General features: G+C 39.4%; 2 protein-coding genes across 5 annotated transcripts in view; one reads left to right on the plus strand and one right to left on the minus strand.

Moving 5' to 3' along the window:
• Positions 1 to 2,328: 2,328 nt before the first annotated feature.
• On the plus strand, positions 2,329 to 14,130 carry C1QL3 (complement C1q like 3). Its single transcript, XM_058180914.1, has 2 exons — positions 2,329 to 3,476; positions 10,238 to 14,130. The coding sequence occupies exons 1-2, from the start codon at positions 2,889 to 2,891 to the stop codon at positions 10,415 to 10,417; spliced, it is 768 nt and encodes a 255-aa protein (XP_058036897.1). The 5' UTR covers positions 2,329 to 2,888; the 3' UTR covers positions 10,418 to 14,130.
• PTER (phosphotriesterase related) overlaps positions 7,191 to 15,115 on the minus strand; it is a 61,638-nt gene continuing 53,713 nt past the window's right edge. For 3 of the 4 annotated variants that reach the window (XM_058180909.1, XM_058180910.1, XM_058180912.1), the window contains one exon: positions 14,137 to 14,833. In XM_058180909.1, the coding sequence (XP_058036892.1) occupies positions 14,623 to 14,833 (211 nt within the window). In that variant the 3' untranslated portion in view covers positions 14,137 to 14,622. Of the gene's footprint in view, positions 9,558 to 14,136; positions 14,834 to 15,115 lie in introns of those variants that run through there. The other variant, XM_058180913.1, reaches the window with a different exon arrangement.

Raw genomic sequence — 15,115 nt, forward strand, 5'->3', positions numbered from 1 at the left:
TCCTATTAGGGTTTCCTTTTCCTATCACTATTTTTTTGCATTTGGGAAACCTTCCCCCACTCCCATTAGAAAGTGCCACTTTTTAGGTAAAGGTAAAGGTTCCCCTCGCATATATGTGCTAGTCATTCCTGACTCTAGGGGCCGGTGCTCATCTCTGTTTTAAAGCGATAGAGCCAGAGCTGTCCTAAGACATCTCTGTGGTCATGTGGCTGGCATGACTAAACGCCAAAGGTGCACAAAACGTTATTATCATCCCACCAAAGGTGGTCCCTATTTTTCTACTTGCATTTTTTATGTGCTTTCGATCTGCTAGGTTGGCAGAAGCTGGGACAAGTAATGGGAGCTCACCCCGTTACACGGCAGCACTAGGGATTCGAACCACTGAACTGCTGACCTTTTGATCAAGCTGCTTTTTAACTAACCAGAAATCCACACTCATATTCATTTCAGCACACAGAAAGTAAGGGGCTTATAACCAACTTTAATGAAAACACCATGTTTATGGGAAGACTATGGAAAACTGAATGCATGTCTGATTTTTTGAGATGTTATTCCTTTCATTACAAAAGACGAAATGTTTCAAAATGTTTTTCTCTTGGGAGAAACTGATATAGCATAAATAACATCTCTCTCCCCTCTCCAATTCTTTCAAGATGATCAGTGTGTGTGTGTGGGGGGGAGGGGTACTGAAGGCCAAGGGATCTGCCAACTAGGTTGTGTGTTTGTGAGATTATAAAAGGTTGAACTCTGACAAAAATCAGAAAAAGAGAAGTGGTAAGAATATTTACAAGTGAAGAAATCAGACCTTTTCCCTTTTTTTGTTATCAACCTGCTGTTGAGGAGATAAGGAGTTGGGTCAGCCCATCTCTATGGCCCTTGGTGGTCACTCACTTCTTCGCCTTTTGATTCTCTTAAGGAAAAATGTAAGAAGCTGCTGACATTTCTGCTTAAAAGGAAGGATCAATAGATATTTCTTGCTGTCTGCCTCTCTGACCTTATTGCCTTGTGGAACAGAAAGGGAAAATGGGGAGTTGAAGTGTAAGAAGGTGTGTAAAGAAGAGATTTGTGCAATGCAACAACTTGGACAAAATCACAGGTTCTTGGTCAACATGCACTGGTGCGATGCTACTCAGTTGTTTCCCCACTCTCGGACCACTTTTGCTTATTTCAGATTCTTACCCTGCTTCTAATATCTCACAGTCTTTCAAACCATCATCTCCATATTGACAGGCAAATGTCATCCATCATTGAACTGACATCCAATTGAGCCCAACTGTAGAAGTATAATTTAGAATCAATAGTTTGTGTGGTTTAAGGTGGTGCCCTTCTTCTGCCTTGCATCTGGAAGAAGCTCAATTTGTTGCTACTATCTATTCCAGAGATGGGCAGAAGCGGTGATACATGTTCACCATGCCAGGAAATCACACTCAGCTCCCCCACCAAATGTATAAGAAGGTCTAAAAATCTGTTTAAATAAAGAGGAATCCAGGAAGCAACCCATATCACGGCTTCAAAAATTTATTGAATATGGGGAGGGGGGCTGTCCCTCCCTTTCTCTGGCTGTGATTTCCAGAAAAAGAGCAAGAAAGCAAGAAATGAGATTTTCTGTGTGCTTTAAATCATGGGTTATTTCAACAAGGAGCAGTGTGTGCATGTGTGTATTTGTGTGCGCGCGCACACACATACACTGGCTTGTCAGGTGAATTGTAATACACTACCCTTGTATTCAAAGTGATATTTCACATGACAGACAGAGGCCACTGGGGGAACCATTAAATAAGGAGCAGCCATGACCTTTATATTCAGGATCAAAGTCCTAAGTAGATCTCTTTACCTTCCATGAGCTACTCCAGCAAGAAAACGGCCATATCATTTAAGAATGGGCAAGAGGAGAGCTCCCAATTTCACTGCTCAGTGAGAAGGGATAAATAGGGAGGGGGAGGCAAGGAAAGAGGAGAGGGGAGGAAAACATTTCCCCACACTTGTCAGAGAGATGCCAAACTCTCGGTGAGTGGGCTGAGCGCAGCAGATGCTGGGATGAGATGCCAAAGCAGCTCCTCTTTCCCTTGCGCCTTTGGGTGCTTATAAATTACCCCCGCGCCTTAAGCAGCCTCCTCTTGTCGCGGAAGCGGGCTGCGTGCGCTCATCGCTCTGCTCCGTTCCAGCGCGCGGGGCTTCGCGATTGGGGACCTTCCAGCGGCACCGGCGAAGGAGCGAGCCAGGGTTGAAGAGGCACCTCCGTCTCCTTCCTTCTTCCCGGCACGAGTGGCGAGTAGGAATCTCCCAGGCTCCCACGCGCTCTCTCTCCCCCGCTGCCCTCGGAGAATTGGTGTCGCTGCAGAAGAGTAAGAATGAATGAATGAAAGAAAGAAAGAAAGAAAGAAAAAAAGAAAGGGAAAAAAAAGAAATAAAAGAAGGGAGGGAAGAAAAGGGGAGGGGAGCGACCCGCGAGAAGACAGCAAAAGAGGCGATCGGGAGGAGCAGAAGGGAAGTTGATTCGAGCTGGCATAGACGGGAAAAAAAAAAAGTCGATCGCCAGCCGCAACATAAAAGTGTGAGCGACTCCACTCAGCCTAACAGCAGCGGCAGCCACAGGTGCCCCAGACGGGAAGCCAAGCCGTCCACGACAACAGCGCGGAGCAAGGCTCCCGGAGCTGCGGGATCTGGCGAAGGAGATCTGCCCGCGTGCCCCTCCCGGTCGACGGGAGGAAGAGGGCGACAAGGCCCCACGGACGCGGGGAGGCTACCCCGCGGTGATTTCGGCTGGAAGAGGTTCCCGACCCACCATCAAGATTTTGTCCAAAAGCAGGCAAGAGGATCGCCCTGCGCTGAGCCGCCTGGTGGGCAGCAGGCGCCGGCTGATCGCAGCCGGTGCGCTAGGGGTGGTCATGGTGCTGCTGCTGGTCATCCTCATCCCGGTGTTGGTGAGTTCGGCGGGAACATCGGCGCACTACGAAATGCTGGGCACCTGCCGGATGGTCTGCGACCCCTACGGCGGAACCAAGGCGCCGAGCACGGCGGCCACGCCCGATCGCGGCCTCATGCAGTCGCTGCCCACCTTCATTCAAGGCCCCAAAGGTGAGGCCGGCCGGCCGGGTAAAGCCGGGCCTCGGGGCCCCCCGGGGGAACCAGGTCCGCCGGGGCCAGTGGGCCCGCCGGGAGAGAAAGGTGAACCTGGGCGCCAGGGTCTACCTGGCCCGCCGGGAGCGCCGGGCTTGAACGCGGCCGGGGCGATCAGCGCCGCCACTTACAGCACGGTGCCCAAGATCGCCTTCTATGCGGGCCTGAAGCGCCAACACGAGGGTTACGAGGTCCTGAAGTTCGACGACGTTGTCACCAACCTGGGGAACCATTACGATCCGACGACCGGCAAGTTTACCTGCTCCATCCCGGGCATCTACTTCTTCACCTACCACGTGCTCATGCGGGGCGGCGACGGCACCAGCATGTGGGCTGACCTCTGCAAGAATAACCAGGTGGGACCGGGGAGAGCTCCAGGGCGCAGAAATGAGCCCCGACGAAGCGGGGAGGGGGCGATTCTAAATTTTCTCGGCCAAGGCTCATTCTGGAGAGGCAAAAATGCAACTACTGTCGCTTGCCCGCTTGGGGTAGATAGCTGCATTGGTTGGACTTCTGCAGGTTGCATTTCCACCTCGCCAGCAGCCGCCTTTGGCCGAGTTTGGCTAGAGGAAGCGGACAAAAAAAAATTAAGGGGAAAAAAAACCCCTCTCAATGGACACAGAGTTCGACCGGTAAGTGTTACGAGATCCTGCAGGAAAATTAAAGTAGCGTAGAAAGTTGAAGATCCGGTGGGAACAAAAATAGGTTCCTCTCTGCAGGGACAGGAAGGCTACAAGCCTTTGGGGATTTTTGCACACTTTTGAAGAGATGAGACTGCACCCTTAAAGAGAAAGCCCCAGGGGAGATGCTCCCATAGCTAACAGAGCTCTGGGACCTGAGGAAGCTGAAGGTAATCCGGGAGAGGAGCTCCACCCTGGCTCTGTGGGCAACCCAAAAGGCAATATCTTGGTAGGAGTTTAGGCTGGCAAGGAGACACTTGGGAAGATGGTGCGCTAGACCCAAACAGAGTTTACCTACCGAGTACGACTATGAGGACAGGCCTAGGCAGTGCTTCGGTGAAAATGTTAATCAATATTAATTCGGTTGTGGCCCCAGGACGGGAAAAAAAACCCTTTCCTACCTGGATTGTAATCAGCTGCTGCATTTGATTGCTGGGTTCAGAACAGCAGCATCTTAGCAAACAAGGCAGGGAATGTTTGAGGTTTCTTGATTTTTGACTTCTGGTTATCTTGGAGGCAGGGATATATTATTTCTTTTGGAAAATTACAAACAAACAAACAGATGCGCGCACACTCACACTCACACTTTTTTGAACATGCGAAATGGTTAGTTTCACAAATCCTTATTTGGATAGCCGGATGTTAACGATTTGGGAGAACGCTGCACAGCAATCGGTAATGGTCGTGTACACGGGAATAGGTATACATGGGAACAGATGTACACGGGAATAGATCTGGGACTTTAATCGGGCTTCACTGCATACGTGTGAATAGCTAAGTAAAGTTTGCTGCCTACTTGAAACGACTTGAGCTTCGCCCAATCTAATACCTTCGAGATCTCCAAGAGCGAAACTGGAAGGCAACTGTACCACACATCACGCCCCATTCCCAAAACAGGCTGCCCATGCCAGGCAATATGGGGGTGTAGCGTCCGGAGGGCATCAATTGAAGAGCTGCCTTGTTCGTTCGTGAATCACCTGGCATTACGCCCACAGCAAGTGGGCCAAGAAACGGAATTTAACAGTTGTTATTGAATTGTTTTCTGAGACGAGCCGGAGGGAAGGGAAAATTTCAGGAGACTTATTTCGGGGTGAGGCGGACATAGGAAAGGTAGTCTAACAAGAGTCTAAGTAGATGGGGGTAAGGCGGACGTGGTGCTGGGCCTGCTGGGTAGCATTTGCTGTCGCGTGCATTGCCCATGTAGACACGGGAAGGAGCGAGCCAGTGTAAAGGGAATCGTCCTTCCAATACCCCCGGGCATGTGGGCTGAGCGGGCCAGTGGGCGAGCCACCTTCTCGTAGGAAGCAGACGAGAGGAGACCTTAATGGTCTTATGTGTGGGGCTATAACTTTAGAAGCGTCGCCGCATCCAACGACAACGGAGAAGTTCACACAGTACTAGAAACAGTTGTGGAGGGAGAAGGAAAGCAGGACCGCCTGTTTCAACTGGGCCTGTTAGGAAGCGCCCTCCTCTTCCTTAAGAGGTTTGCATCCGAAATGGAGGCCGGTTTCGCAATCCGAGAAGCCGCCTCTCCCCCAAGTCTGCACGAGGCGCGGGCGAAGTTTGGCTAGAAGCCCCTGCTCATTAGAGGAGGAGGAGGAGAAGGCAAGGCTGGGCCGCGCTTGGCGGCTTCTTTCAACCGCGCCTTGCTAGCAATGAGGAGAGCGCGGGCTTTTCCCAAGGGCCTCCTGGTACGGCGGCCCAGACTGGAAACAAAGAGCCCTTTATTAGTTCCAAATGCTCCCGGGGGCTTTTATAATTTACGTGGGGTGGGGGCAGAGTTTTTGAGATGAATGTCGAATCGGGAGGCAGCTGTGCAAATCTCTCCTTCAAAGCCCCGTTTCTGATAGGGCTCTCTCCATCTTCCCTGCGCCCGGCATCCACTCCACTCACACCAGAGCGTTTTCGAAGCGGTCTCCGGCAAACCTACGGGCGCTTCCTTAGGATACCGGGCACGAAGAAATGGGTGAAGAAGGGAAGCGACCCGTGTGTGTATGGGGGGGATTGTTCTGCCGGCGTTACAGCTTCAGCGCACATTTGCCAGAGTTTTAGGCTAAAAGAGAGTAAGACCGAAAGAAATAGAAAAGACAAAAATAAAATATGAAATTCTGAAGAAACTTGGGAAGGTGGGAGAATTATTCCCAGTTTTATAGACACAAAATTAACCCAACATTTTAGCATCCCATATTGCAATATCTATACATACTTATTGAGCCACAGCTCCCTTTGGGATTGCAAATAGGTGCACTGAGAATTGACATCTGTGAGTTTAGTTCTAGCTTACTAAATGTACAAGACTTGAAATAAACTAAGGCCCAGTTATTTTAAACAGATAATTTCCACTTGATTTATTGAATCTTTCGTTCTTAAAAGTTTTGTCAGAAATCAGGTTTTGTTGCCATGTTCTTGAGACTTTCTAGAGAAGGTAATAATTGTTCTGCTTTCCCCAAGTTTTTTGGCAAAAAGTCAAAGCAGAACTCCTCCCCTCCTGATACTAAATATCATGAACATTTATAAAATGATTTATAAATTTTAATCATTTTACAGTAGTATTACCCCTATATCTCTTACTTACATGGACAATAATGAATAAATATAACTTTATAGATGTCATCTATATGCTAATTGTTTGTATTCATTAATGTCTGTGTAAGCATGATTGATAATTATATGGTAAGAAAAAAATAGTACTCATGACTAGATGAGTACTTCAGTGCATTTTTCACCTTCAAAAAATTCAGTGGTTTATGGATGAAAATGAACCTTGCAAAGTGAATGTCCAAATAAATTCATGAAAGTCGAATTATAATTTGATGACATAATGCCAACTTGTGAGACTTGTCTTAATTCTACTGAATACGTTGATTTCACAATCCTTATCAGGAAATACTAAAGAGTTTTTACATTTAGAGTACAGGTAAGCATTGTGTGTGCAAACTATGTGTGAACTGTTGTACTGAAAACATAAATGGCTATTTTCTCTTTTATTGCCACTTCTAGATTAAGAGATACCAGAAATAATTCATATTTGCTTTTTGTTTATCTATGTTAAAAGTATAGCTAGAACAGAGCGTGGTTTTTCTGCACTTAACCAATATCTTGAAAAACCTCAAATATGGAAATTGGAAGGTATCTTGTTCCTGAAAAGAATAATGAAATTGGAAATTACTGAAGGTTGTGTTTTTTTTTCAGAATACCAATGTGCTGTACCCAGAGGAGCACTTTTTAATCGCCTCAATTTTGGATTGACTGCATATTACAGATGGGGTCATCAGAGGATGATAAATTAATCATACATGGCTTTTAACTTTGCATTTATATCTTCTGGCTAGTACATGAAAAATAAAACTATGGAACCATACACAATAATCAAATAAACCGAAGTCTCACTTGTAAATATTATATTACATTATATTATACATTATATTACATTAATTAGTTAATGTACAGTTCTGACATATCAGATTACAAGGAAAACTTTTTCTATTTAAAATTTGACTGAAATAAAAACAACAAAATCTAGTGCATGGCATGTTGTATGAAAACAAATGTTCATATTAGCTTGAAGATAGACTAAGTCTATAGCTTCAGACATTTATAAATTAATTCAGTCACCAAACAAACAGGCAAATATTGATCTTGCTAGTACTGAATTCAGTTCATATTTATGCAGGCATAAGCAATCCTTATGCCATTTTTTTAATTTTGGTGACTAGCTGTAATCCATTGATATTCTAAGGGCAATGATTTGATCTTATAGCATTGATAGCTAATGAACTGTGAGAATTGAATTTTCTATACAAATTATTGGTAGGGTGGACAAATTATCTTTTAAAAAGAGGGCAAAGTGTTATAGATTGCATTGCAATGAGAAAAATATTAGTCCTGAAATACATGCGACTTGTAAGGAAGAAAATATTTAAGAGAAACATATTGAATATTTAAAGGATTCCCACATAGCTTATTGCTTTCCTTAATAGTTAGCATAAATATAGAACTGCTGAGACTACAACATAATTAGTTTGTTTGCAGTTTGACTGTCCCTGTATACCTTTATAGCCCAAGGAGGTGAGCAGTCATGAAACTTATGTAATGTACACCACATTATTTTAATTTGGAGATGCCTTTAACATGTACAGCAATACAGCTTGGAATATTCTTCTGAGGCTGTCCTTATAGGTTTTAAAAAGATATTATGCTATCTACCCAAAACAACAAAGCAAAAGAGAAAAAGCTATAAAGGTAGTACACTGAGTATGGGATTCAGGTTAATGCAGATGCAAGGCCCAGTAGCTAAATAGAAAGCTATTGCATTGTTCAAACTGTTTTTTGAGTTCTCTTATTATGGTTTCTATTCTATGATAGTATATAGTAAGTAACACTATGCATTTATGTCATTTACATCTGTCCATTGCCTCAATGTATAACGCTAAAGCATTTAATTCTAAGTTTATGTCATATGATAAAAGCACCAATATAATCAGATGTAATATCAAGTATGCAATTCCAACAAATATTTAGATGAAGCACGTGGAATTTGAATATAATTTAAATATTTAAACCTAATGAAATGCAAGTACATTTCACCTCACATTTCAATAATCATTCACATACATCAAAAGGTATCATTTTCCTCTTTGTTATTTAGAATTATTACCTCAGAAAGAGCATAGATCCAAAGGATGTGCATTTCAGACATTGGTATTCACAGCTTCTTCATTTTTAGGAAATATCCCTTGTGATATTTATTGATTAAAGAGTGGTCAAGACAGATCACCTCAATAAATAGTAAATTATTTCTGAAGCAATGAATCAAAAATTGGACTGTTTGGGATATTACTCTCTGTTATGGCAGCTTAAATTGGAACGTGTTCAAGGTGATTACAAATCTTATAAGCCTTCCTGAAGCTTGCTATTCAATGCAGGAGAAGAGGTTTTTTCTGCTTCTATGAATTCTAAGCTTTCTAATCCACTGTGTGATCTTGCATGGCAGGAAGTCTTATATATTGTTAACATTTCTGTACTAACATGGGGCTATATATAAACATTTAATTTGAAAACCTATCATTTATACTTTTGAAAGGCATGTATAGGCATTTTTGACATATTGTACTTCTTTCAATTCCAAAAATATCCAGAAGAGTGTTTATCAAGTCTTGAACTATTTTTTTAGTTCAGACATCCAAAACCATTAAATCATAGATCTATTAAAGGATAAAACTATAAATACATTGCAAAAATGGTCATTAAAGGTTAAATATTTATGCATCTAAAGTACATATAAATGATCTGATGCAATTCTTGTTTAGTTATATGCTGAACTGATATCAGATGTGCTAGCAGCTTCAAATAGCCTATTTGTTAAATATAGTTAATCCAATATGACTTATTTTAAAACAAATCTTGAGCATGAAGGCTTAAATAATTGTATATGACTAGACTCTTAATACTGCAATATATATTTCAATATTGTTTTTATGAAAATCTTTTAATATTAATATAAAAAAGAATAGTGATAGTTACCTGGTGATTTCACACTTTTTGCTTTTTCAGATGATTCATATTTCAATTTGATCTTTTTTATAGAAGAGCATTAAAAGTTTTTTGATTCAGATATAAGAGCATCAATGGATTACATGCTGACTGCCTTCACACTTCTATAATCTTGCATCCTTTGTTTTATCCACAAGGCCTGATTCGGATATAGAACTGATAGGAATCGTATACAATATCATATTGATACACCTCTAGTTTCATCTGGTGAAAAAATGAGTAGGATTATATTACTGTAATCTAAGTGAAATAATGTAATGTAATAATGAAATAGCTTTTGCATTATAATTTTCCATATATCATTATTTCAAGAGCCATATATTACACATCATTTTGAACTTCCATGAAAAATCCAACGAAACTTGTAAAAGTGTTAAATTTGCAAACCCAAATATATTTAAAGAATGTCAGATTGGGAAAGGAGGTTAAAGTTGGCAGTTCACAAAAATAGCTGATTAGAGATTTGAAATAATTCTTTAGAATCCAACTCATTGTTACAACTCACGTTTCTCAGCAGATCATATGAAATTAAATGGAGGAATGTCCATGCAGGCTAGCACAAACTTTGAAGAAGATTGTGTATGAATGTGAAACAAAAACAAGTGACATGCTAAGTTAGTAGTTTAAAAGGATTTCAGACGTGTTAATTATTTTTGCTTAGGGATGGAATCTGCGATAGTTAGACAACAAATTATTTGTTCGTAGTTGTACTAGGCTTTTACTACAGCTAAAACTGGCTCTTTTGTGAAATGTTGATTGCAGTGGTAAAGAGAAAAAATATCAAAAATATAAGTTGGAACTTGCAAGTGAACATACAGTTTCATTCCTGAGTGTTGACAAGTACTAAAATTATGAACAGTCTTTTTTTTCTGTATTTTATTTAGGTTCGAGCTAGTGCCATTGCACAAGATGCAGATCAAAACTATGATTATGCCAGCAACAGTGTGGTCCTACATTTGGAACCAGGAGATGAAGTCTATATAAAATTAGATGGTGGAAAAGCACATGGAGGAAACAACAACAAATACAGCACATTTTCTGGATTTATAATTTATGCTGACTGATATTAAACACAAACTAAATGACCTTCTAATGATCGATTCTCTTGGCAAAAATAAAAGGATGAAGAAAGCCCAAGGGATATTGGTCATAGACTCTTCAGGAGTGAAGCCAAATGCTACCTAACCCATATCTGTACAACCCAGAGAAAGATGTTTAAAAAAATAGAACAAGTATAAGAGGTGTGTGATCTACTATCACCAAAGCAAAATAGTCCTTGTTGTTAATGTTCATGTGAATGAAGTTCTATATAAATCACAATTTTTTATAGAGAGAAAGAAAAAAAAAGCACCAAATTACTTCTTCAGCATATGTGATATCCTTGGTGTGCTATGATTTCATGCTGCTTTTCTTCATCCATCAGCTTTGGTGCTTATGACTTATCTGCTTACTATGAGCCAATTCTGAGTATATGGTGAAGAATGTTTTTTCAATAAAAGGAAGATGTAAGAGAAATTCTGCTGTTCCCTCCAAGGGATATATTTGCCTAATATTTCTGTTCCTTGGCTATCTAGAAATAGGAAGCAGGGCTCCTTCAAAGCTTAGCTCTATTGTTGTTGTTCTTAGATGAAAACACAACTACAGCACAATTGTCTCATTTTCTGTTATTGCTTCAATATTATGCAATTGTTAATATTATGTAATTCCTTACAGGCATACCCCACCTCTAGAACCAGGAGGATTGTCCCATTTAGTTTAATAGAGTAAGAACAGTCCACAAATATATGAAGTCAATGGGCAGATTTATGTATGCAAAGCAAGAGTCAGAAACAATAATAAAACAATTGCATTCCATGAAAACAAAATATGAAATTAAAAAAACAACGACCCTATATTCTGGGACTAGGAGTGTTGGCGGTATTATTTCTAATATTTATTAAGAATACAATTTGATTATTCTTCTTAAGAAATTAAAAGGGATAGAATTTATGATGTAGCTACTCAGGAGCAAAAGTTTGGTATGGGTTAAATGTTGAATCATTATGTTGGGCATCGTCATAGTTAGAACAGTGTAGGAAAAGATTTCAGTTTTCAGTTGCATCTTGTCAATTACTAAAGAATTTAGTAGCTTTTTTCAACACTTTTAAGTTTGCTCTTTCCTACAAATCTCATTCTGCGTGCCATTTACAATTCAATTTACAATTACAGCCGTATGCAAACTTCAGTAGGGGAGCATTGACATAATATAGCTAGTTATGGATAGAACTGATTAGGTGGGCTTTTAAAATCTAATTTGCACAGGGTTAATTCTGCCCAGTTTAGCACTTCAGGAAGCATCCCACCTACAGTTAACTGTATAAACCAGGGATGGGGGATGGGTAGCTTGCAGCACAATCCTATGCAAATCTGCTCAGAAGTAAACTGCTTTAATGATAGTCTATAAGTGGTGTTTTGTTGTTATGTTATATCAAAAGAAATTCCACATAAACTCCATGATGCTATCAAGTATCTTTGGGACTGTGACCTGAAGATTTGTCAAGTATTATAACAGTTTATAATATAATAATATTGCTCACAATCTGAGTTAATACTATATAATAGTTATACACTACATTCATAAAGTAAAGTCATCTAAAAATGAATAATCTCCAGAAAATAATCCAGTATGTTTCTAATTATTCTCGTTTAAGTTAAATGTCAAGATTTTATATATTAAAAACTTATTGTCTACAATTAGGCTCCAAACTCAGTAATGAGACTTCTAGACTTAATTTGTTTACCGACTTAACACAAATTAACCTGTGATTCAAATAGGATTTACTTCTGAGTATTTATGTACAGGAGTGCATATTTTAAGATCCCAAACTTGTGAATGTGATGTTTCATTATCAGTCCAATGCAAAGAGGTATTCAGAGAATATGAAATAGGATTGTGTAAAATATGTATATTTTCAAATATGGTACATTTAAGCCTATTTTTGTGGAATGAAGAGACTCAATGAACTATTTCAGTTATATTCCATAAACAATTTTCCATCTATTTAATGATTTTATATATAATATTCTTTGAAATAACTGAAAAAGTTAAAATGTATATTCCGAAATTGAGTCCTCCATTCATGCAGTTTTCTTAAGCAAGAGCATGGCAGTCATGCCTTCTTCTCAGATACTTGAAAAGAAATGAAAAGAAGGACTAGGAATGACATGATAGCAGTGTCTCAATATTTGAGAGGCTGCCACAAGGATGAGGGGGTCAATTTATTCTCCAAATCACCTGATGGCAGGACAAGAAGCAATAGATGGAAACTAATAAAGCAGAAAAGCAACCTACTAAGAACTAAGGAGAAATTTCCCGACATTTAGAACAATTAATCACTGGAACAAATTTCCTTCAGAAACCATTTCTGCTCCAACACTGTAGATTTTTAAGAAGAGATTAGACAAACATTTATCTGAAATAGTATAGGGGTTCCTGCTTGAGCAGGTTGTTGGACTAGAAGACCTCAGAGGTCCCTTCCAACTCTTCTGTTATTCTGTTTTCAGCAGCCCTGGAATTCCTTAGTAATCTCCTATTGAAGTGCTAAATAATTCTTCCTAGTTTTGAAATCCAGACAAAAACCTGCTCAGGTGCTGCTATGAATAAATAAATAGGCACTATAAATCTGCTTATGAAGATACTTTAAATCAATCTTTATTCCTGGTAACTACACAGACAAGTCATTGCAGCATGTTTTGGAAGTGGCTTTTCATTTCCTTCTCACTAGGACTGAGAGGGGGCCTGGCCCAAGGACACCCAATTGGTTTTGTATCTAAGACAAGACAAGAACTCATGGTCTCCTGGTTTCTAGGCTGGCACCTTTATTTGCTATATCAAACTGGGTCTCTAGCACCTTAAAAGTAGATTCCTGATATGCTTGTTATATCTATTCAATGCACTTTCAAGAAAGTTTTTTTGTTGTTGCAAAAATCAATTAAAAATCTGTCCTATTGATATATGTAGGATCACCACATCGAGAACATTTCCAGTGAAATGGCATTTATTTATGTACAATCCAATAGATTCCATATGTATTTTCAGAAGTTAGTTTGAATTGACTCTTCTTTTTGTTCTTAACCATACATTTAAACTGCAAACATATTTGTTTGTACAACCCGTATCTTAACTTAATTGCCTTACACAATGTAAGCCGCCCTGAGTCTTCGGAGAAGGGCGGGATATAAATTCAAATTAAAAAAAAACCCTTCAGTTTGAATATTAGATTTTGATTTCCAAAACAATGTCCGTTCCTTTTTCCTCCCTCCCTCCCTCCCTCCCTGATCCTTGTGATTGCCTGGCAAATTCCTATTTACTAGGCAAAAATCCACCTTAAAAGGACCAAATGAATTCTATCATTATCCAGTCTGGATTGTATGAAAAGAATTTCATAACATATCAATAGATCTTAAAATATTCCTTTGATAATCCTACTGAAATTTTCTTGATAATGCCACCAGTTTGTAAATTGATGGAGACATTATTTACTTTTCAGTTTGCCACAGCATATCTAGAACTCTTTTAAAAAAAAAAACCATGAAAATAATCCTGACAAATTTACTGACAACAAAACAGGGAGTCATATTTAAGAGAAGTTGGTAGATCTATGCAGAGGGGCTAGTTTTCAGGAAAGCAAAAGTTTCAACTGCACCTTGAAATGCAATGCTGTGTGTTGCATTTTGGAAATGAAAAGGCCCAATTCACATGTGAAATTTTTGGCTCAAATGAACCTATAAGTAGACATGTATATTATGAGGTGAGGCAAGGAAAGATTTATTGCTGGATATACTTAAAAGCACAATGCATTTCATGTTAGGCTGTCCATTTTTAAAACAAAACGTTGTAATAGTTCTATCAAGGAGTTACACAAAACAATGGCATCTACATTCAGTTGTGACCCAGACCATGATTGAGGTCTCTAATTCTGATTAATTCAAATGAATGTTTTCCATCCAATTATTTCCATATAAGTCATTTAAAAATAATTTTGATTCATTCACATGATATTCTCTATCTTCATATTACAGATGTTTCATTAAACATTTTTTTTAGAAATACATCTATTTTGCAGTTGTTTTAAGTTGCAGTCATACAATCAAAAAGTTGGCATTCAGGTATTACAAATCTTATTTTCTTTTTCTATACTCCAAAGATACAATTCTATTTTCCTCAATCAAAGAAGAATTTCAATTCTATTTTTTTACTCTCACTGAAGTAAACAGGATCACAGTTTTCTTATTTAAAAGTCAGCCATTGTTTGGGATTTTCTAGCAATAACTTATCAATTTTATTTTGAGATATTCCTCTCGTGAGCATTTTTGGGACAATATTTTCAAGAATATGAGAATAGCCATGGCCACCATATTTCTTTAGTCTATGTTTTGTGTGAATATCATGAGCAATCACAATTTTGTCATCATAACCTTCTTCAATCAATGTTCGAACTCTGCAAAAAAAAAGAGGAAATATTTCTGAATAAATGCTTCAAATTAATTTATGATACTGAAGAAATAATCTCTGGAAATAGATTTCAAAAGTATTTTTTTACTGAAATCACCTATTCGCTTATGCTGAAAAGCAACTAGACCAGCTTTACACAAATAGAAAATTTGTGAATTCTGGGACACTCATGAACTATTGTTGTTCTGATAATAAACACTATAACCCTTCTCACTTCAGTGATACCATAGCAGAAAAAATTGGACAGCTCTGTGGTTTAATTAATGCT

The sequence above is a fragment of the Ahaetulla prasina genome, chromosome 4 (genome assembly GCF_028640845.1).
Source record: "Ahaetulla prasina isolate Xishuangbanna chromosome 4, ASM2864084v1, whole genome shotgun sequence".
NCBI lineage: Eukaryota > Metazoa > Chordata > Lepidosauria > Squamata > Colubridae > Ahaetulla > Ahaetulla prasina.

Excerpts from the sequence above, each read along its gene's own strand:
- C1QL3 (XM_058180914.1), top strand. The coding sequence starts at position 2,889 with ATGGTGCTGCTGCTGGTCATCCTCATCCCGGTGTTGGTGAGTTCGGCG. Across the intron at positions 3,477-10,237 it reads ACCTCTGCAAGAATAACCAG|GTTCGAGCTAGTGCCATTGC; the intron begins GTGGGACCGGGG and ends TATTTTATTTAG.